The following is a 23,771-nucleotide window of genomic DNA, read 5'->3' on the forward strand; positions in this document are numbered from 1 at the left end:
AGCCCTACAGCATTTATAGATAGTATATGTAGATGGCACAGAGCAATTCAGTAATTATTAGCATAGGTTTACACAAGTGAGGATCCTCTTTACATTTTTCACCCACGAACAATTCTGGATTTAAACACTATAATAAAGTGCACAGAAAATAAGTTTTTTTTCAAACTCACCTTTCCCTGTGCTTCTTTTAATTGTTTTTCTGCAGCAGCTTGTTTGACATTAGCTTCTCTCACCATTTTGTGTGCTTCCTATAAAACAAATGTTTTTGTAGTGTACATGTTTCACATAAAATAGCCACCCCACAAAATCCAGGAAAAAACATAATGGGGTATTATGTCATTTAAAAATAAATGACATAATACCCCATTTCTTCATGAAGATTACATATAAAAAGAGTAAGATTTGTGATGTCTCATGGAATTGAAATAGTTATTAACTCAAAATATCTACAAACCTATTACTTCTGTAATGGCAAAACAAAGGGGATCAGCTGGCCCCTATATTATTGACACCTGATCACAGACACTGGGCAACTGAAATCCCTAGCAGACAACCCCTAAGCACTATACCTGGCAGGATCTCCAAACTCCAATCAAGCTCTGGTGGCTGCCAACTGAAGACCCCCTCCTCTCTTGAGAAGGAGACAACCAGCAATAAGAGAAGCAAAACGGGCACACTTTCATACTCAAAGGAGCCTGCTTCTGCTCTCCTGTTGCCAGCAGAACCAACCTCAATAATCTTAATTTGCGCATGAAGAAGGCTCATTGAATGAATATATGAAGTCTAATACTTAACAGTAAAAATAAAACAAACAGGAAAATAGGGAATGCAAAAACCAAACAAAAATATATTAGGCTAGCGATTAATAAATAACATTTTAAAAATTTAAATACAAACATGTTAAAAACAATCCAGATAAGGAAGCAAGATTCTGCTAATAAAAGGGAAATAGAAGAGAGCTAAGGACTTAAGATTTACAAAAAAAAAAAACCACATCCTTCTCCTCTATTCCTTCCATCGTTTTGTCTGTATGATACCTCTATTTAAGCCTTGATTCAGCAATTTATTGCACATGGGTAAACTGCTGTGACTGGCTGGTGCCAAGGAAAATCAACACAAAGGATTTAGACTATAAATTATTTGGGACATGGACCTAGCTTATATCTGTAGAGTGCCTAGCACATTTTTGGATGCTATATAAATAAAAGAAAAAAATAATACATCATTAAAGCAAGAATGACTTAGCTCCTCTTGGCTTACAAGAGAGCTCCAGATTATGAGTTTATATAATTACCTTAAATCACAACAGATACATGCAGGAATAAGAACACACATTTATACAATCTGTACAGGTACGTTTAACATTGACCATGCTGTTTCCAAGCAGGGATGCATCTCACAAACCAAATTTTGTCATATTACTACAATTTAAATATTTGGGATGTAAAACACACACCCAACTATACAAAATAAATCCTGGATCCTGCACTGGGATACGCTAAGGTAACCCCCATTTATTTTTCTACATCATGGTGTTCAGCCAAACACACTCATTGCTGTAATTACAGCTGCTGTTTCTACTCGCTCTGAGTTGATATGGAAACATTTCCAGACAAGGTGGCAAGCCAATCAGTAGTGAGTTCTGTCAGAGTTACAAAACTGGCAGCCATTTGGAGCATCAGTCAGATCCCACCCAGCCCTGCAGGGAGAAGATAGAGCTGTCAGGGTAACCCAGACTGAATCTCTGGGTTGAATCTCAGTGCCATTTCCTGTAATTTTACAGAAGTCAATAAGATTTAGACTGGGAAACACCATTAAGAAGGAATTGTAGACTGGAGGCCAAATGTCTTCAGGAAATCATTGAACCAAAGACAGTGTGTGAGCCTAACAGCTGCGGTAATTATCAAGTTTTCTTTTCTTTCTTATTTGAAGATTATGTGCGCAATAGCGTGGATGCTGAAATGGTTATATAGGATAACTAAACTTTTAACCTACTTGGTTAATTTTACCTACTTGTCAATATAATACTCAGGGTGAGTCTATCTGAAGGCAGAAGATCTCCGATTGCCAGAACCCCATTTATTTTGTATGAATTAATATATGTATGTAGCTTCAGGTTTAGGTCCTGTGTTATATTCTTCATTTCAAGGAAAACAACAAAATCTCTAGTTAGTGATATTCATCTAGCTAGGATGCATTTTAACACTGTGCTGTAACCGTTTATCTTTGGGGTGTTATTCATAAAAAGGAATTTAAAAATATGAATTGTGTGCGTGCACATAACTGGCTGATGGTAAAGACTGGTATTGGATTCCCAAGATGAGAAAAGTGAATCTTCTTATAATTTCCGCTTTTAGTATTTAGATGGTTCCTATAGAAAATCCAGCTATAGTCTCTTGCAGTGATAGGAATTCATGGTCTGTATAAATACTTTAAGTCAAAGAAAGGAACGCCTTAGCACAGAATTGGCAAGTAGATTGACTTACCTCTCCTCTACATAGGTTACACTAGTACAAGCCCCTGTGCCCATTCAATGACCCAGGAAGCCAATGAGATTCTACATAGACACAAAGGTCCAGGCTTGTGGATCCCAATGCAGGATTAGGGCCCAGGGCCCTAGTGAAGTAATCACAGAAGTAAAACTTCAGTGGTATGTTAACATCTGGGAGTGTTAAAAGCTTAAACACGTTACAGAATAGTTACTAAATGCCCTACCTTTCATGTTTTGCACAAATACAGATTAAATAATATACTTTTTCATGATGCTGTGACATGGCATCAATTTAATGCTTCAGAGGTATATTTATTTTTGTGAAATACTTACCCAATTTATCTTTTTCCCCTCTCCTTTCTCGTTTACCATCACACACACTTCTTACTCTTTCTAGTCTTCTATTCATTCTTTTGCAATTATATGCCTCTGAACTCAATTTTTTAAAAATGATACTAGTCCTCTGGATGCTGCCTTAAGTATAAATATATCTTTAGAATGGTTTCCTGAGACAGCACAAATTCATTCTCTTTATGATGACACCACTGTTCTTATCTTAACTTTAGAGATCGATCCCCTTTGATATCTATGCTTCTGATTGTGCAACCAGATTCTATAGTGACTGGCTATACAAATGCACATAAACAAAAACTGTGTATATTTAATAGGTTTATTTCAAAGTTTTGGGGAGAAATGCACCTGACCGCAAATCTAAAAGCTGGAAGAATGAAGAGTTATACTGCACTTCCACCAGGAACATTCATTTTTCTGTCCCCCCCATTGTGGTCCCAAATTTACTTCTTTTTTATGCAATCTTCTACTCAGATAATCTGGCTTTGACAGAAAATGGTTATACAAAAGAGAAGAATGACACATTTTAAGCTTTCTGGTCTATTTTTTCTTACATCCCTCATTTTGGGTGCAGTAGGCAGACTAACAAGGCTAATGAGGTCTCTCTCATATACATGTAAAGCTATATGATTTCTTGCTCTCAAGTCTCCACTTCAACAGGCCCAAGCCTTGAGACCACAAATTCTTTTGCAAGCTTGATTTTTCTGTATCACAGTACAATGTACTGATGCTACATAACACACCTTGCCCAGTCTCCTTTAATTATATCACAGCAAAGACTCAAACAAACCTCAAACAGACTAGCTGTAAGTTCTTCCAATTCCTGTCCAAGTTGATCTCGCACTTTAGAAAGTCTTTCACATTCTTCATCTTTTAATTTCAGCTCCTATGGAAAATCGAAAATTATTTATTCTAACTTAATGTAGTAGTTTGTGGGCTTTTAAAGCTCTGCCACAAGTAAATCAGTGGAACAGAAAACCTTGGCTAAATAAAACCTTTCAAAACATTGAACTTAACACTAGAGGCAATAACATTCATGCTGTATACGTATACCTAGTACTTCCTTCTATATGGCAACCTGTCAGGCTGATCTAAAAATACAACTAAGCTAAATATGTGTTTCCAAAATTCTTCGAAGTACAAAAAGCTTCTTTCCTGAAATACAGAAGACTACATTCACTGAAACAGAATATAGAAACCAAAAGGAGAATATATAAAAGAATTCTATAAGGTCTGGTAATTTCATAACTTTTGTATTGTGACAATATGAGTACTGCTTTCACTAGTGCTTGATATAGCCATATAGCCAATATACACCTTTCAAAATTTTAATTTAAAGAAATGTTTTATTTTCTTTACCTTTAAAGAAAAAAATTGTCTGAAGAAGAGTCCCAGTTCTCACAGAATCTTTTTAATATATTTTTAATATAAAGTTTTGTCTCCAGGGAGCTGCCTTACAGAACAGCTCTAGCTACTCCAAAACAACACTCTAGTTATATCCCTGCTCCTTGTAAAGGCAGCAATATGCAGTCAAATCAAATCAGTTTAATGCTACTTATAACTGTCTACTATATCATTAAAACTTGGCAAGTGGGAGGCTTAATCTTATTTACACTAAGACCCCTATAGGCCCCTTTACACTGCCAGAACATTGTAAAGTGGGCATAAATTACATTTACTCCCACTTTAAGATCTTAACACTGAGCCAAGCAGTGTAAAGAAGTCTTAGTGGAAATGATAATATGGTCCAAAATTTCTTGAATATACTTTTATAAATGGAAGGAAAAGCTCAGAAGAGTCTTCCTATTGCCAGTCCTTCCTGACATTAGAATACTGCATACAGTTAGGAACAGCAGCAGCTGGAGCCCAAAACAAGTGGTAGTGCTGCAGGTGGCAACCTCCCACAGTGCCCAGGTTGATCATGTTTTCCAAGTGAAACACTGGGGTTTGGAGTATTTTGATAGGTATAAGGGAGGTTGGTGAGGAAGTGGGAAGAAAAAAAAAGGGGGGGGGACACTCTCGTCCTTCCCCCACTGCTTGGCCCTTTCAAAATGAAAACCTGGGACCTTTTACAAGAAAGGGCAGGGTGGGAGAAAACAGTATAGATGTCACTTTAATGCCTTTGGTGTTGTCTTTATCACAATCTCTCCTCTTTCAATCTACCATTCCCCAGGTATACCAACTCATTAACCAATTGACTCTCAATTCCCCTTGCACTCATTTGTGCCAACCAAACCCATCCCCCTTGCAGCTCACAGCCTGCCAGACTACATCAGCTCACTCCAAACCAACTCTCACCAACTCAGAAGCACCTCCACATACACCCCGACAAAACAATTTATCTCTGTAGTCAAGAAGCCCTCATCTTCCTACTTAACCTGCAATCACTCAGAACTACCCCCCACCTCAGCTCTAAGCTCTCTCCTATCCAAGACTCCAGGTTCAAAATGCTTTTCCTTTCTACTTGACATCCAACACCAACACAAGGCTCAAAAATCCTTCCACCCCACTTGTTGATGGGTCTGGAAAAGCAGAAGACGTAGCAAGGAGGGTGTGCATGTAATCTGAAACAGCTCCACTGATGCCTGTATTCCCTACGTAATACCGCCTCCCTCTGCTGCCCTCAGTCCATGTTACATAGAGGTAGACTACCTCATTGGCAGCCACTATTACTGAAGCCTCCAGGTGTCCCACTAAGTCTCCAAATGAGAGCATGTGACACTGCACTCCACAGTACATCTCTTTATATATGTGTGATATTTTTGGTGGGGCTTACACTCAATAGGCTCAAATCAGCAGCTTACCCTACTCATGACACTCAACGAAAGCAATAAAATAGCACCACTGAATACACGGTAACGTGGGTTTTTTAGATATTTAAAAATGGGGGTATTCTTGAAGCCATCACTGTTTCTGAATTCTCAGGTTACAGCTTTGGGTCTTAGCACCCTACATTCCGCACAGTGGGGCATGAGGCTACAGCCACTCCACTATGATGTAGAACTCAGCCCTTCACAATTTTGTCACTGCCACAATAGAATATTCTAATATACTCTACTTAAGACTTCCCTTGAAAATCACCCAGAATATTCAGCTGCCCACCCTCGCACGCCCTTGGGGGAGAAAATCACTAAGACGACATAGAATCAATGCCCAAATCTCTGCATTGGCTTCCTATACAGTTCTGGAAGCAACTGAAAGTGTTCCCAATTGTCTTCAAAAGCTTAAACACCCTAGAACGTAGTCATGAGAAACCACATCTCATTTTGTAGCATCAAATTGAGCTCTTGGTCTCAATTCCTAGGGGAACACTGGCAGCAAAATTATCTAATATCCTGCTTTTGGACAACTAATGTTCGACAAACTCAGGGCACACTTATAGGCCCACCTAGTTTGGAATTTGTAGATTTTTTAATTTTATTTGGGAGTTGTGTTTATTTTGGGTTTGTTTGTATGAAAGTTTCATTTTTTGCTTTTCCGATCCGCAGCCTTTTAACTTTTTTGAAAGACTGTATTTCGAGAGGTACTACGCATGCAAAGGCACAGCAATTAAGGTGTATCTCCCAACTTAATATCTATTGTTCCACACACAAGCAGCTAGCTTTCCCAAAGAAACTGCTGTAGAAAAATGAAAGAGGCTAGGGAGGGAGACGGATGCGTAGCTTGTGGTGGGAGAACAGAAAGAAAGAGGAAAAAAGAGGAAGACCATGGAAATAAAAGGAGAGAAACAAAGTACAATAAAGGAATTAAACAGAAAAATAAACCCCAGGGAAGACAACACTCAAGGTCAGCAAGTTTATATTTACTCATGTTCCTTTTTGTTTAACTGTATTTCTCGAGGAAAAAGTAGGGGAGTTGAAGAAGGGAAAAGGCAGGTTTTGATCCAGGAGTGGTGAATATTCAGGCCTCGTATGTTTCTACAATGGAGAGGGAACATACCAGCACTTAGTTTTCAACTTCACTGTTTGTAAAGGAAACATTACATGCATCAGTAAGCCTCAAAAGGAAGTTAAAATAACATTAGGTCAAGCATTATCTTAAAGTTACATTGAAAGGTAAAACTAGTTTTGCCCACTTTTAAACCTTTAAAGTGACAGAATTAACAAAATATTGTGGTTTAGGTACATGGATTTTTTTTAAACTGTTCAGCTTGTGGTGATTGGAAAGACTGCCTTTTTAAGATTCAGTGTAGGCTGTCAAAGTAATAAGACTAGTGGTGTAAACTTATTTAAACAATAAAATTGTCCAAGCATGAGTTCAGTTTTGGCTACGTTACTGAAACATAACAAAAAAGCAGAGGACACCATACATAGCCTATTGCTCTTAGAAGTTTGGCTAGACATGTCAAATCTTAAATCCTGTTGGGGAAGTTTCCAGGCTGTTATTTAGGAGGAACATAATACACTATATATTACATTGTCAAACAAGCTAAATATTTTGCATTATGTGCTTTAAAAGCAAAGATATTGAGACAGATGCTAAAGGCTTTCTCTTATGTCTGAAGCTGTTACTGAAGACTTAGCTATACTCAGCAATGAGTAATGAGAAATAAAAAGCACAAGCTGAGACAGCTGGTTTAGTGGCAGTCCCTACCTGGCTACTTAAAAAAAAAAAGTTAAGCTACTCAGAGAAAATCAACTAATTTTAAACCTGAAAACTCACAACATTACTATGGAATTATTTCACCCAAACTGTTAACCTGCATGCAAAAACAAAAGTCAAGAATAGTCTCCCTATGCAGATAGATAGCAACAGTAGTGTTTTTATTACCTGACTAGATCCTCATGAACAAAGTGTTAATATAGTACCACAGATATACTACTGATAAAGTATGTCAGCACAGTCCGCCAGGATCTGCACTTCACCTTTAATTACTTAAGGACCAAGAGGCTTGCTCTCAGCACTCATTTGTTTATGGGAAGTCTGGTTTTCCTTGAAATGCCACAGCATAATCAGATATTCCAGATAAGCTCCCAACAAAAGACAATTCTGAGATGTGAATCACTTAAGATGGTGAACAAACAAAAGGAACTCCCTTGAAGCCATTCTCCGGCGCTCTTCAACAGGTCGTGGAATGCTGTACATCAAGACATGGTCACTATTCATCTGGATGACATCTAAATGTGGTTGGCTTATTTTTCTTAACCACTTTTGACAATCACCTCTATCTGAGGTTGGCAGGTATAATAATATACGTGTATAAAGACATGACTGGAAAAGGTCTTAGGTACAAGTTTACTGAATCAGTGAGTCTTGAAATGACCATGCTCGGCTAACCATCATCTGAGGTTCTTGATATTTGCTTTAATGAAGGAATACAGCTGATGAGTTGCAAACTTGGACAGCCCACACAAACGACGCCATTGTGGGTTGAAGTGAAAGCATACTTGCACTGACTGACCCCATGTCCCTGTTATCTTCAGTATGAAGTTGATGAGACTGAGTCAACTCAAGTTCTCAATACAAGATTGCTTTTTTGCATTGGTTCACTTGAGCCTGTCTTCGCTGACCTTCTGAATATGCTGCAAAATGGTTATTTTATTTTAAGAAGGCTTTTGGGAAAGGGTGGGTTTGAGGGTTTGTGTTTTATATAGTTCTAATTATACTTGCTGGTGACTGTTTATCTGCAATGGAGGGATGGGCAGTCCTTTATATTGCTATGTTATATGTATTTTTTTATTTATGGAATGCACACTCGCAGCACTAAATTGGTGCCAGAGACATTTAAATCTAAAGAAAGATACAGTCTAGTTCCAATAAATAACTAGAGAGCTTTAATCAACCTTCCTACCAACTCCACCAGTCTTATCAGGAGACAGCCACTAGGAATAAAATTAAGGATTAGAAAGAGAAAGTGGAAACAGCAGGAATAAGTTCAAAAGGAGGTTCACAAATAGTTCAGACAAAATTAAGTTTGCAAGAGGAAAAATCTGTGGACAGGAGAATGCTTTAGGATATCTGAATTCAAGAAATACCTAGAATAAAGTTGAATGCAACCCTGGCTCTTATGTCAGACCCAAACTTCCCCCCAATCTTATAAGCAGCTTTGGATGTGGTGGCTCATCTAGACGGAAGCAGAGTAAGCATAACTGTCACTGAGACCCCCCAGAAATTCTAGGATATTTCCTTTTTGCAACCTTGCTGATGGTGCCAGGCATCTTGAGAAGTGACTCATGTCTGGCCTCTATGAGGGAAGAAATGGGTTTTCCACCACCATCCAAATCATTAGCATAACAGATTTTCTATGTCCAGAAACACTATCAGTGTTGTACATGCCCTGTTCCCTGTGATAACTTCACCCAGTAGTGTCTCAAAGAGAGAGAGAAGGCATATTCAAATACATACATGAATATTGGGCCCCATTAGGTAGTTAGGTTGATGTCAGTTTCCCCAATTTCAAAACTTCCCAGATAAGGCTCTCTCAGATTTTCTGGTTGTTCTCATGGTGAGCATGGTGACCAGGGCTATGTTGAAGTTGTTTTGGTAACCCTAGCTATGCATCTGTGTACTTTCAAGTGTTTGGGGTGTTTCTGTAAAGTGGAACTTTAAATTTAGAAAACTACAATGAATTGAGAACTGGTTGGTGACAGTGATTGACTTTCCCCAAAAACTTAACCACAGTTGTTTTTTTGGTTTGGTTTTGTTTGCCAAATTCCAACAAAATAAAACACCATAGCAAAGAATGGAAAGTTGGCTAAGAGTGATTATTTAGTGGAAAAATATCAATATGAGGAACAATATGAGAACCCATATTTAAAATTTACATTAACAATCATAATGAAGGGGTAAATTCAGCCATGACAGAATTAATGACAACATCCAACATTGAGGGGGGAAAAGGATTCAGGAAGACTGATCCAAACATGTGGCAAGATGGGGTTAAATACAAATAAATGTGGAGAGGGAAAAGACAGCACATCTACAAACTGGGTAACATCCACCAGGAAACTAGCAATGCTAAGACAGACAAAGTGGTGTTAATACAATAAATAATAATGCTTTGCATTTATATAGCACACCTTCCATCCAAGGAAGGCAAAGTGCTTTACAAATACTAATGAATTACATCTCTGTACATTGCATGGTAAAAAAGTATTACTTCCATTTTATAGATAAGGAACAGAAGCAGAGTTTAAAGGACTTGCTCTGGGTTACATGTCAGTGTGCAGCAAGAACAAGAAAATGAAACCAGATGTTCTGGTTCCCAGTCACACACACTAACAACAAGGCTATTCTACCTGACAGAAGAGAGCATTCCATTCAAAGTATGGCATAATGGTACTGTGAAGAGTGCCACTGATGTTCTTATTTCTTCTTTCATATACATGCATTCCTATGATACATCATTGTAGTATGTGAAAACCTGTATTCTAAAATATTTCTATTTTCTACGGCATCTACTACATTTATGTATCAGAGGGGCAGCCGTGTTAGTCTGGATCTGTAAAAGCAGCAAAGAGTCCTGTGGCACCTTATAGACTAACAGACATATTGGAGCATGAGCTTTCATGGGTGAATACCCACTTCTCTCTCCCACACTACATTTATGGGAGAGAGAAGCCTCAAGAGGTACATTATCAGTGTCTATAAATATCTACAAGGTAACACTAGAACAGAAGGGAATTATTCTTATTCTCAGAAGGGAGGAATGGCCTAAGTTTAAGGAAAGAAAATGTTTTAATTTAGACATTACAGAAAAAGATTTTCATAAGAAGAAGAAGAATCAATACTGGAGCACTCTAGCAGAGGAGGTTTGAGTCATTATCACTGCAGATATTCGGGATCAGATTACATAAAATAATGTAGTGATAATCCTGCAAAACATGGGGGACCCAGACTGTTTGACTTCTGACCCATAAGTTCATGACAGTACAAATCTCTCTATTCTGCAAGCAGAAATCATTAGAGAATACAATAAAACAAATCTTACCCTCTGAGCTTTTGCAAGTTCTTCTTTCAATCTCTCATAGCCTTTCTCTCTTACTTCCAGTACAGATGGGCTCCGTAAGTGAGATAGACTGTCTGTACTCAGCCCAAAAATATCTTCATTCCCTTCGGAAACATCCGTTAGTGTAGCACCCTGCAAAAACTCTCTCTCTGCATTATTGCTCTCCTTTCTGGAATTACTGTGTTTGGATGACCCACTCTGGGGTCCAGAGGTAGAACAAGGAACCGTGTCTGTAACATTGATGCTGGAAAGAAATGACATTTCTTTATTTAAATAAGCACACACATTAAGAGGAATAAGTCTTTTAGAAATGTCAGTTTTGCTGTTAAATGTGCCACTATAAGCATAATTTAACATAGATATTAAAGATATTCATAATATTTTTACTGAAGACATGCTATGTAAACCATTTAAATAAATTAACATTATTTGCATTTAAATAAATCAGATGTTAGTCATCATCAATAACCTACTTGATGCCTGATGTTTCCCCACAATTTAGGTGCCTTGGAGATGAATAAACAGGTTGTGTGGGAAGGTCAGAAACATTTAATGCATTGGGCTGGATAGGTGTAGAGCACACAGCAGAAGGATGTGGGCGGTAGATTACGCTGGGTGAGGTAGTTGGTTCCTGAGACCCTGGCTCATACACTCCAAGAAGATCCGGTGTAGTGGGAGAAGCTAGGTTCACTTCATGAAAGCCTTCCAATGGGTCACTGGCCATAATAAAAGCCTCATCATATGAAACCCTGAATTAAATAAGCAATTGATTAGTAAAGAATAAGTTTATATATTACATTATTAACTTCAAATGCAAGCAACCCATTCTTACTCAAACACTGGACAGAATGTCTGAAAAAGCAAGTGGCTTAGAAGTAAGCTTTAGGTGCCTGCTTACCAGAGTGATGGGAACTTGAATGTGTGTTCTGTTTTATACAATGAAGTCAGCTTGCACTAGATTGCAAGTGTCTTGTAAAGCTACACAAATGTGCTGAACACATGGGTTGTGTGTAGTGGAGTAGGGAACAGAAGTTACAGGAGAAAAATGGAAGCTTTAGGTAAAACCTCTCTTTTCTACCCTAGATCAGTACTCTACTTCTGATCACAATAAAATAGAAAGGATCATAAGAAAGCTCATATCCCAGTGTCCAAAGTATTTCCAATCGGTGTATTGTTAAATAAGTCTTCCAGAGTTCCATGGTTTGTTAAACTACAGGCCTGTTCCTGAAATAGCTCACTCAAGTGGCAAAAACAGCCAATGGGACTACTCAGCCAAATGAACCTTTAAATTTATATCTTTAGCATATTATATCAACCCAAAGATAAACAAAATAGTAATACTATGAAGTAGCAAAATACTAATAAAACTGCCATGCACAAATCTCTGCATTTTCCCCACATTCATCATAAGGTGAAAATTCACTATTTGAATTGAAAAGGTTCTAAACACAATTTGTTTTCAGCATAAAATCAGGGAGACTATGTGCCCTTTACAACCAGGTAACTCCAATTTTACAGAAATTTCACAGGGCATCCAAACCCTTTTTAAAAAATGTCAGGGTCCTACATTTCAGGGTTCAATTTGGAAATGTGAGGGGAAAACGAAGTACCAAGTACTTACATGACCACCTCTGAAAGTGGTGGAAATGCAAACAGATTTTTCTGTGGTTTATAAACATAAATAAATGCAATATAAAGTACGTCTCTTCATGTAGCTGCATAGTACTATGGGAAAGAATTATAGCATTTAAACAACAGACACGTATGGCATTTTATAGACAAAAGTCTGCCCTGTTTAAATCTTACAATTTAAAAAGACAGCACCACAAATGATGATAAAGGATGGTGTAAGAGAGGAGGTACGCAGAGATGAGGTTTATAACAGTCAAAGATCGTGTGATATATTTACTATTACATTTGCAGCCAGTTTGTGAATTTTTTAAAATACTTATAATGTGAGGACAATGTCCAGGGTGGAGATCAGCAATTTGCATTTGCAGTAATTTAGTTACTGCATCAGTTTTTGATCCATTTAATAAAAATAGAGTTAAAAGGGAGGGAACTTCACATGCTACAGAAAAACTTAAAACTTCATTCAAAACAAACTGTTTTCTACCTCCAGTATTGTATTTGTGCTGGATACCTGTACATCAATAATTATTTCCTAATGTGACTAGCTATTTAAATACATTGCCAGGTAAGTTTTCAAAAAAAAAAAACAACAACCCCAAAACGTTCCTGCACCTGAACACAATGGCTTCACTGTGCTGTTTCTGTGTTAAGTATGCCCTCGCTACTTCACAGAAAGGTTTTGCAGGAAATCCCAGACACAATGCACACTAAGGACCATGTATGGCTTAAATGGGACCTCTTTGTATTCCTGTTTTCTGCAGAAATGTGTTATTTAGAACTACCTACAATAGTAGTATCCCCTCCACTTGCACAGTGTTCCTTTTGTAAGCAAAGTAAACGATAAATCTACAACTTCTCTACTGTACCAGAAACATGAGCAGCTTATTTTTAAGTTCCCATGTAAGCAATTTCTTTGGCAAAAAAAAATCATATTTTTTCTACACCTGTGCTGAACTATCATAAAATATTCCAATAATGTACTTTGAGGATAAAGCCTGTTTGATTAATGAATGAAAAGATGGGCAGGAGCAAGCTGACAAAAGTACAGACCATTTTCTTCAAGGTTAAACTTCAACAATATGTTTTCAGCTTCCTGCTACTGAAATCATTAGAGTGAAAGTGGATTTTTGATAACGTTTTAAAAGCTCAAACATAGGGACTAAAAAACTGCCCCTGCACCTATACAAAGGAACTTACTAGACCAGTTGAAAAATGTCCACAACATACCCAAAGCCACTGCCTCCCACCCTGATAAGTCAATTCAATTTCTCCTACCCACCACTTCACAGTTCAGTTCCCCCTTTCCTCAATAAGCCAATCTAAACTTTCCACGATCACATTTGCACACTCTGCCTCCCCACTTCTCCTTTGCATCCCAATTATTTAAATAAGCAGAAAAAGGAGGGAGGCAAGTCCTCTGCATGACTGAAAGGGAGAACGATTGCCTGAATGACATGCCCAACTGGCAGACAAGTGGAGAATATGGCCTAGGAAGCAAAATGGGAGCAACAATCCTGCCAGTTCCTCTGTATGTCAATCCCCTTGCCCCGTGACTCCCATTTCATCAAGTATGAAAAACTTTAATGTGAAGGAACTACTATCACACAAACCAGCAGATAGCTAAAAACTGCCAGCTCTCCAAGATTTTCTGGACAGATGATCAGTGCAGGGAGCATATTAAGAGGCTGAAGAGCAAGTGCGGAAGACCGGGGACAAGAACTGCACCTCAGGCAACTCGCCAAGGTGCCCATTTTATGACGACTTTGACCAGATCCTGGGCACTGCACCCAGCAGGGAGCCAACCATGCTTCATGACGACCTGGTCAGCCGGGATGGTGCCCCGTTGGCCCTTGAATCCAGCCTGGGGACTGAAGGGAGCCAGCAGCAGACTCCCAGTCAAGAGCATGAAGTGACTCTTTTAATGAAACCAGTCCCAGAGCAGACAGTGGATCAGGACCAACAACAAATTCTCGGTCCCTACTCAAAAGAGCTGTTTGACACTGCCCCACCCCACCCCAGGAGGAACAACCGGCTGCCGAGCCTGCAGAGAATCCAACGGAAACAGAAGCCACTCCAGAGCTTGGTAAGCGTATGACTCAAAAGTTTATTATTACAGTAATGGGAGGGAAGCAAAAATGGTAAGCCCTGGCTACCAACATTTGGCCACTAGCAGCACATTGTATCACAATGCCAAGGCATTCCCTTTCCCTCTTCTCTTTCCTCCCACCATGTGGAGTTTAAAATAGTGACTTGGAATTTCAAACATTCATAAACAGCTGTAAAGGTTATTTTAACTGTTAAGTCACCAAGGTTTGCTAGGGTCATTCTTGTTTTCCTTTCATTATTTAGAAATTTGCCACTCTGCAATCATGTCTCCTGGGTCTATGCAGCCACCAGTAATTAGTAAACTGCATGTGTGTGTTTGGGAAACAGTATTCTATTTCCAAACCTAGTCCATTTCAGTTAGAGGTGATCCATGCAATTTCTGCAGGTCACAAAATCATTTCTCCAAAGTACAGGTGTGGTGGCAGTTTTTTCCCAGAACTGTGCTCAGTGTGGGATGTAGTAAAGTTGCAGATTTCAGTGCGTTTTTATGCAGCAATAACAGGATAATTCATGTTAATTCCCTCATGGATTCTGACCCAATCCTGGCTGCTGATAGCTGCAAACTTTTCTTGAAGCAGGAACTCCAGATAGTTAGTCACATTGCAGGGACGGGTGTATTTTTCAGGCCCCCCATATAGCTGACTAGCCCACTCCACTCAAATGTGCTGTTCAGTTACTATTCATTTGAATACTTCAGCTGCACACACTGCAAGTTCCCCTCCAACAGCTTGGAATAACATCTCCCACTGCCAATAGGGCACCACAAGAATAGTTATGTCTTCCAAAATATGAAAGGCCTGAAAAGAGAGGAAAAGCCTTTGGCAGCAAGGGTGCTATACACACGCACACCCACTCCAAATGGTAATTAGTTATGAAATATTTATGAAACAGAATAAAGGTTATAATTCTAAAATTACCATTGTCTCTGCCCTTCTATAACTGCAGTTAACAAGGCTGTGTGCAGAGACAGTGTGAGGACTGAAGCATCCCCTTCACAATATGTGTTGGTTCACTTTAGAACTGTTACATTTAATGTCCTGGAAATTTCACAATAATTCTGTCCTGCTCCATTGAGCTACTTTAGACAATGACCCTCTGTTTCTCGTCCTATTTCAGGACCTTCAATCTATACTGCCTGCTGTTCTTCAGGAACTCAAAATCTTGCCTCATGTACCTTCACGGACTGCTCCAAGAGAAAGCATTTCCGTGATGAAGTTATGGTCAATGTTCTTGAGAGGGCAGACCAGCAGGTCCAGTACCTGAAGACGACGAAGAGACAAGAACAATGGCATGCTGACAGGCAGATGGAGAGGCTCAGGGTTGTCACCCAGGTGCAGGACAGTGTTTCAGCAACGGAGCTGGCACTTGCAAAGCAGTTTCTGGAACAGGAACAATGGCTAAGGGAGGAAGATAAGAGTTCAACACAGAGAACTGCTTCGCCAACTCCTGTCAATAATGGCTGCAAGAGCACTAGCTCCTGCTACTTCCCACATACCTCAGCATGATCACCCTGCAACATACCCTCACTCCAGCAGTAGCTTGGACAACTCCATGTCAGGGCAGCCCATGCATCCAGGACTCATGAGCAGCTGGGGCAGGGCAACTAAACACCATGCAGTCTTCCTTCTTCCACCTCAGTCTGATGAAAACCTCCACCTCTCTCCCCAACCACCAAGTGAGGGGAAAACATGTAAAGAAGGGAAAGGAGAATGTGGGGCATGGGGACATGTAGCAATAAGGGGATTGTATCTGGTATTTACTATTTCCTGCCCTTTAGTGTGTGTGCGTGAGCACGTGGGGTGGGGGGGAGAGGGGGTTGTGATGATAAAACCAAAAACATGTTCAGGAGCAATTAAGCATTAGTAAGCAAATGGTATTCCTCTATTTAGGGTTTACTGCAATTCACGTTTCAATAAATTCCACCTGTACAGCCACTGTGCCCCCTCCAACCAAATTCATTGTTCATCATGTCATTTAGACTTACACTGCAAAGTAATCAAGCCCAACCCTCCCTTCCAAATACCACCCCTCCAAAATAAACGAGCCAGTTTTCCCCTACTAACACATTCATACAGGTACTATTCCCTCTCTTCCATTGGGCCATGCAAGTCCACACTGTGAGAATGCAAAGCATTCCCCACTTCTGCTGCCCAGATACAACCAGCTCCCACAGTGGTGGCTGCACTTTCTGGCTGAGAGTACTGATCCAGCATTCCCTCACTGCAATATATCCATTCAGTGGGAAATGGCTCTCTTGACACTTGACAAAGGTTGTGAAGAGCACAGCAAGCCATAGTAATGCGGACAGCATTGATGACTGGCATCCAAATGGGTTTGTAAACACGTTCAATGTGATTTCAATCTGCTGAAAGCACATTCAACAACCATTCTACACCTGCTGAGAGTGTAATTAAACCTTTTTTGGGGGGGGCCAAGGCCTCTGAAATCAGGGTATGGTTTCATAAGCCAAGGCAAATGAGGGTACAATGGGTCCCCCAGAATACAGAACAACATTGGGGACAGCAACATTGTTTATGTCAATGTAATTTAGTGTGAATAGCATCCCAGCCTGTCCATGAATGTAGATTCCCAAGTGGTGAAGAACTCTGGCATCGTAAACTTTTCCAGTAAAACCCCAATTGACATTCATAAATCTGCATCTGTGGTCCACTAGTGCCTGGGTAACAATGGAGCAGTATCCTTTGAGGTTTACATGCTCCTTGAGGAGGGCAAACTATGGGCACATGAGTCCCATCAATAGCCCCAGCACAGTTAGGAAACCACATTCTCTCAAAGACAGCAATTACTTCCGGATTATGTTGTGTCAGCCACCTTGGGGTAAACCACATGCCTGATGGCCTCAGTTACCTCTGCCACCACTTTACCCACAGTCAACTTTCCAATCCCATACTGGTTGGCAATGGACCTGTAGCAGACTGGGGCTGCCAGCTTCCAGACAATTACAGCAACCTGCTTCTGTACCAGCCAGAGTGACCTCAGACGTGTCTCTTTACACTGGAGGAAGCCCTACAGCCACAACTCTCACTCTTCATTCCATGTATTAAAAAAATTCCAGCTGCAACACTCAGGAGCACCTACAGAACAGCAAAAACCATACACTGTGTTACCACCTATTTAACTGAAAGAAATATAGGAAAGAAGAAAAAATACCACTTCAATATGCTTTTGGTGAGGGAAAGTCAACTCTAATTAGCATTTTCAAAAACAAACAAGTGTGTATGTTTAAAAGCACTGCACAATTATCGCCACACGGTTCTTCTTTTGCATAAGTAATAATGTCTTGGAGATGATAATTTGTTAGAACTTGTTTCTGCCAGAGGGTTTTTTATTCTGCACTAAAACTAGTTTTCAATATGCCTGAAATTAGCCCTATATTAGACAGGCATGCTCTTTTCGGTAAGTTAAACAAGTAAGGTTTCAAACACTACTTAGCATAATTAGTAATATTAATCTGCGTTTTATGCTCTATCACAAAGAATTGAAGGGGGAATGACTGTCTTCAGTATTCTAATGGGCTAATCAAGAATTTGTCTTTTTCTGAGGACTGTGAATGGTCATGAAGATGTTCTAATTAAGTGCACATACTGTACAATTAAGGTCTTCAAGATTTTGTGATCACTGGTTAATTGTCCAGAACACATAGGTTAATATAATGTCTCAGACCTTATCTACACAGGAAAGTTGCGTAAATTTAATTTATATAGTTTTTTTTAATTAGTTTAAAACTTGTATAGGTTTTAGTTAAACTAGTACAAACCCCCATGTGGACATTCTCATTTCAGTTTAAACCAAGCATTCTCTTTTTTAGTTTAATTGAAGTAATAGTGTCCACATAGGGATTTGCAACTGTTTAATTAAAGCCTTGTCTACACTGGCAAGCTTCTGCACAGTAAAGCAGCTTTTTGCATCCGACGAAGTGGGTATTCACCCATGAAAGCTCATGCTCCAATACGTCTGTTAGTCTATAAGGTGCCACAGGACTCTCTGCCGTTTCTGCAGTGTAACTCCTGAGGTGTACACATTGCCAAGCCACTTAGTGTGCAGAAACTGCGCAGTTGCAGTGCTGCAAAACAACACTCCGATGAGAGGCATACAGCTTTCTGCACTGGGGCTACAGTGCCAGTGTAGACACCCTGGCCGATTATAGTGTTGCAATTAGCCTCCAAGAGATGTCCCACAATGCCTGTTCTCGCCACTCCAGTCATCAGTTTGAACTCTACTGCCCTGCCCTCAGGTGACCAACCATGAGCCCCACTCCTTAAATTCCTTGGGAATTTTGGAAGTCACCTTCCTGTTCGTTCAGTGACACGTGCAGTGGTCTCAGCACATCTTTCCAGGTGACCATGCCTGCTCCACACACCAGGGGATCCCCCGCTTGGAGCAATGCCGAGCTGTTGGACCTCATCTGCATTTGGAGAGAGGAGGCTGTCCAGTCCCAGCTGCGCTCTAGCTGTAGGAATTATGATACCTACGGACATATTTCACAATGCACAACAGAAAAGGGCCATGACCAGGACACATTGCAGTGAATGGTCAAAATGAAGAAGCTGCGGAATGCCTACCACCAGGCACGGGAGGCAAACCACCACTCCGGTGCTGCACCCACAAGCTGCTGGTTCTACAAAGAGCTGGACGCGATACTCAGTGGTGACCCCACCTCTACTGCAAAGAACATCCTGGACACTTTGGTGGCTCACGTGCCAGTGGAAAGTGGACCGAGCCAGGAGGAGGAAATCTTGGACGAGGATGTGGAGGGGGATCCAGAGGCAGAGGACAACTCGGAGGTCAGAGATGCATGCAGTCAGGAGCTCTTCTCTATCCCGAAGGAAGCTAGCCAGTCACAGCTGTCAGAGCTTGGCAAAGCGCAAACAGGAGAGAAGGCCTCTGGTAAGTGGCTTTGATTTTGGGAACTGCTGAAGCGAATTGTTGGGGGCAGGAGGATTGCAGAAAGCAGGCTTGTGTCTGTATGATGCATGTACCACCACATGCCTAGTCTGAGCAGCAGAACAGGGTGTTGATTGACTCCCTCACTTCATGGGAATCTGCCTCAGATCTCCACAAAACTCTCATGGAGATACGAGGCAATCCGCTGCTGCAAGTTCTTTGCCACAGCTGCTTTATTATTGTCCCATTAAGAGTAACTTCCCCGCACCACTCTGCTGTCACATGAGGGTGGGGGGGAAAAGAGACCATTGCTGCACACAGGCGAGCCACATAAGGGCCAGGGCGGAAGCCACAATCTTGGACAAGACCCTCCCTTGATTCCCTGCTCACCCTCAGCAGCGAGTATCTTCCATAATGAACACAGCCTATGGAAAATGTGGAGACCGTAATGATTATAAGGCCGCCCCCTACAGTGCTGACTCTCCCCAAGAGCCACATGCCCAGTGTACAGTATGGTCCTGGAACACTGCTTTCCCCAGCCCCTGCAGTTACTCCCATTTTGGGGGTCTTGTGGCTCATGTGTACTTGCCTGGGGTCAGCCAGTTAGTGACAGGTATGTGAATAGGGGCTGTGTCTTAAAACACTAAATCAGTGGTCTGTGTGTTGCAAACAATACTGCTTCTGTAAAATGTTGCATTTTGGCTTCACAGGTATGACCTTGGGAGCCCAGCCTCCCTCTGCCAACACACTCTTATAAACCTCCTGGCTTGTCTGTACCCGCTGCATTCCACTCCTGCCCCATCACAGACCAGCCCTGCGAACTCCCAGTACCCACTGCACTCAACACCCATCCCTCTGCAGTTTAGCCCTGCTAAAGTACAGTACCCACTGCACTGAACTCTAAAGGGCAAGGTTGCATATGATACTTGAACAGACGCAAATCTTTAACCATCCTGGGACCCTCCCTTCCCTCATCACCCACAATGCTGATGTGTTTTTGTATTTGTCTCTCTCCTCAGGTTGTTGTTTTTTAATAAAATAATTGCTTTCAAACCAAAACAATCTTTATTCCATTAACTGAAGGCAAACAGAGCCCTGCAAAGCAACAGAATTTTCTTAAACCTTCATAGTGCATCGTCTTCACGAATCACAATCACCTCCTAGCATTACAAGCACTGCATTTCCAAGCATAGCAACAAATATTAGTTGATTTCAGCTTCAAATTGCTGCCTCAAGGAATCCCTGATCCTTATGGCCCTGCGCTGCACCCCTCTAATAGCCCCATCTTTGGCTGTTCAAATTCAACTTCCAGGTGCTGAGCCTCAGTGATCCAGCCCTGAGTGAAGCTTTCACCCTTCCCTTCACAAATATTATGGAGTGTACAGCACACGGCTATAAGCAAGTAATATTGTCATTAGCCAGGTCCAGTCTCCCCTATAGGCAGCGCCAGTAGACCTTTACACAGCCAAAAGCACACTCAGTCATTCTGTACTTGCTCATCCTGTTGTTGAACCGCTCCTTGAACTGCTGTCAAGGTGCCCCATGTATGGCTTCATAAGCCACAACTCTAAGGAGTAGGCAGGGTCTCCCAGGATCAAAATGGGCATTTCTACTTCTTCTATGGTGATCTTCTTGTCCGGGAAGAAAGTCTCTGCTTGCAGCTTCCTGAACAGGCCAGTGTTCCGAAAGATGAGCGCGTCATGCACCTTTCCGTACCAGCCTGTGTTAAAGTCCATGAAACGCAAATCCACAGGCACCTGGAGAACCATAGAGAAATACCCCTTCCAATTAATGTACTCGGTGGCTAGGTGGTCTGGTGCCAGAATTGCAATATGCGTGCCATCTCTTGCCCTCCACAGTTAGGAAAGCTCATTTGTGCAAAGCCATCCACAATCTCACGCACGTTGCCCAGAGTCATGGTCTTTTGGAGCAGGATGCAATTAATGGCCCTGCACACTTCCATCAATATGAGTCCAATGGTCGACTTTGCCACTCCAAACTGGTTACCAATCAATTGGTAGCAGTCTGGAGTAGCCAGGTTCCACACTGCAATCACCACTCGCTTCTCCAAGGACAGGGCAGCTCTCATTCTCAGGTTCTTGCACCGCATGGCTGGGGTGAGCTCATCACACAGTCCCATGAACATGGCTTTCCTCATCCACAAGTTCTGCAGCCACTGCTCATCATCCCAGACGTGTGTGACGATGTAATCCCACCACTCAGTGCTTGTTTCCCAACCCCAAAAGTGGCATTCCACTGTGGTCAGCACCTCCATGAATGCCACAAGCAATCTCGTATCATAGCTACTATGTGCGGCGAGATCAATGTCAAACTCCTCTTGCCTTTGTAGTTTAAGGAATAATTCCACTGCCACTCACAACGTGTTAGTGAGAGTGAGCAGCATATTGGTCAACAGAGGGGATCCATTCCTGCAGACCAAAGAGGCAGAGCGCACAGTACACGAAACCATTGAAAGATGGCGCCAAATGTGGACGAAAGCACAGGGATTGCTGGGATGCGATGCAATATATCATAGGGCATTGGGACAGGACCCAGAATGCCCCACAATCCCCTCCACCTTCCCACAACTCCTAGTGGCAGAAGAGGAAGAGATGCTCTTTGGGATAGCTGCCCAGAGTGCACCACTCTGAATACCTCTGCAAGTGCCACAAGTGCAAACACGCTATTGCACAGGCAGCTGACAATGTGAACACACAACAGCGGTTTTCCTTCTGTGCTTTCTGAGCAGTGCTGTATCTGCCAGCGATGTAACTCTGCCAGTGTAGACATACCCTAAGTCTGTTTAAAAGTGGATACAAGTTACATTTATCCAGTGCTCATGCAGACACGGCCTCAGTTTATTTTATTTTATTTCTTTAATTCTCAACGTGTCACTATGGGGCAGAGACAAGATTGTAAAGGTGACCTTAACTGTATTTTAAAATGCTTGGGTTCTAAGTTTAAACGTAGCTCTGAATTTCCTGGCTTTCTAATTATTTCTTTTTTATTACCTACAACGGAACTCATATTTGCTCTCTCTACAAATCCAGCTTAAGATTTTGCATGGGAATTTCTTTAGATTTTTTTAAATGGTTAAGAATTTTTCAGTAGCAGAAGTCCCAGCAAAGTTTGGGTCACTACTTCCTTATCTCCCTACAATCCATCCAACTCCACCCCAAATTACAGTTCCTGGCTGCCATTACCTCAGTCTCCCTATGCAATTTGTTAGCTACTGCCACTCCATAATATAACAATGAGATTATATATATATATTCCTGCTGCTGGAATTAAAAAGGCTTGCAGCTATATTTTAAGTCCTTACTTAAATACCACATGATACAACAAATTAGGAAAAAGTCAGACTTTCAAGATCGCTTACTGAGACATTTTATCTCCCAATTGTTTGCAATATAAAAACATCCTGGCTACTAGATATTCTAGCGACAATAACATTTTGAAGAGGATACCGTTACACTCAGTTCTATCACATCACCTTTTCTAAAAGTAGCAGCAAAATATTTTCCAGAAATGATTTTGGGAGGGTAGAGTGTGAGGAAAGGGGGGAGGGGAACTGTTTTCCAAATTCTTCATTTTTACTTTGAGAATAATGATTGTATAACAGTGCCCAATGAATGAGTGACTCAGAAGCTTTTAGAAAAAACTACACTATTCTGAGGACCAGTGGAAAAAAACGTACTTTCAATTTTGGGGCAGCAATGATATTTCTTCTGCTACCTGCATCACATAGTACATGTATAATCATATTAATTTAATGTATTTTTCTATGTAATGTGTCTGAACACTTAATATTTCACATTCTTTAGAAGAAACAGACTAGGTGTTTTTTACCCTTCAAAACAAGATTTTGTTTAAAATAGTAGATTTTACAAAGCTTATTAATGGAATTGTTTTAATAAAAACAAGATGTGAAAAGAACACAACCTGAAAAATCCCATTTGATTCTGGAAAAGTTGAAATACTATAGTTACAGGTAACATTCAAGATTCTAGGACTGTCAGACACCTATATGCTTATGAAGCTTTTCTGAAACCTAAAATATATATTTTGTCACATAAAGTAAAGTTTGGTGGTTATTGTATCTTTTGTTAGAGTGGAAGCCAGTGCTTTGCTGGATATAATCAACTGAAATGTTATTACAAATTGATTTTTTTTTTCAGTTAACATATAGCTGCCAAAGATTTAAGAAACCCTTCTCTAAACTGACTCAATTTTTACTGTGAATACTCATCTATTTTAAGTAATGTGACCGATCCCCAATATATTTCTCCTCTCAACTTTACACGACTTTCTAGATTTTAGACCTGATGCCACTGCTAC

At 40.7% G+C, this 23,771-nt stretch overlaps 1 protein-coding gene across 4 annotated transcripts in view; it reads right to left on the bottom strand.

Annotated features, from left to right (window-relative positions):
- Nucleotides 1-23,771, bottom strand: part of LOC120395301 (RAB3A interacting protein) — a 49,194-nt gene that overhangs the window by 21,560 nt on the left and 3,863 nt on the right. For 2 of the 4 annotated variants that reach the window (XM_039519603.1, XM_039519601.1), the window contains 5 exons: nt 15,788-15,925; nt 11,264-11,539; nt 10,773-11,034; nt 3,633-3,728; nt 171-248 (listed from right to left, as the gene is read on the bottom strand). In XM_039519603.1, the coding sequence (XP_039375537.1) occupies nt 171-248; nt 3,633-3,728; nt 10,773-11,034; nt 11,264-11,514 (687 nt within the window). In that variant the 5' untranslated portion in view covers nt 11,515-11,539; nt 15,788-15,925. Of the gene's footprint in view, nt 1-170; nt 249-3,632; nt 3,729-10,772; nt 11,035-11,263; nt 11,540-15,702; nt 15,926-23,771 lie in introns of those variants that run through there. The other 2 variants (XM_039519604.1, XM_039519602.1) reach the window with 2 other exon arrangements.

Source organism: Mauremys reevesii, linkage group 1 (assembly GCF_016161935.1).
Source record: "Mauremys reevesii isolate NIE-2019 linkage group 1, ASM1616193v1, whole genome shotgun sequence".
Taxonomy (NCBI): Eukaryota; Metazoa; Chordata; order Testudines; family Geoemydidae; genus Mauremys; species Mauremys reevesii.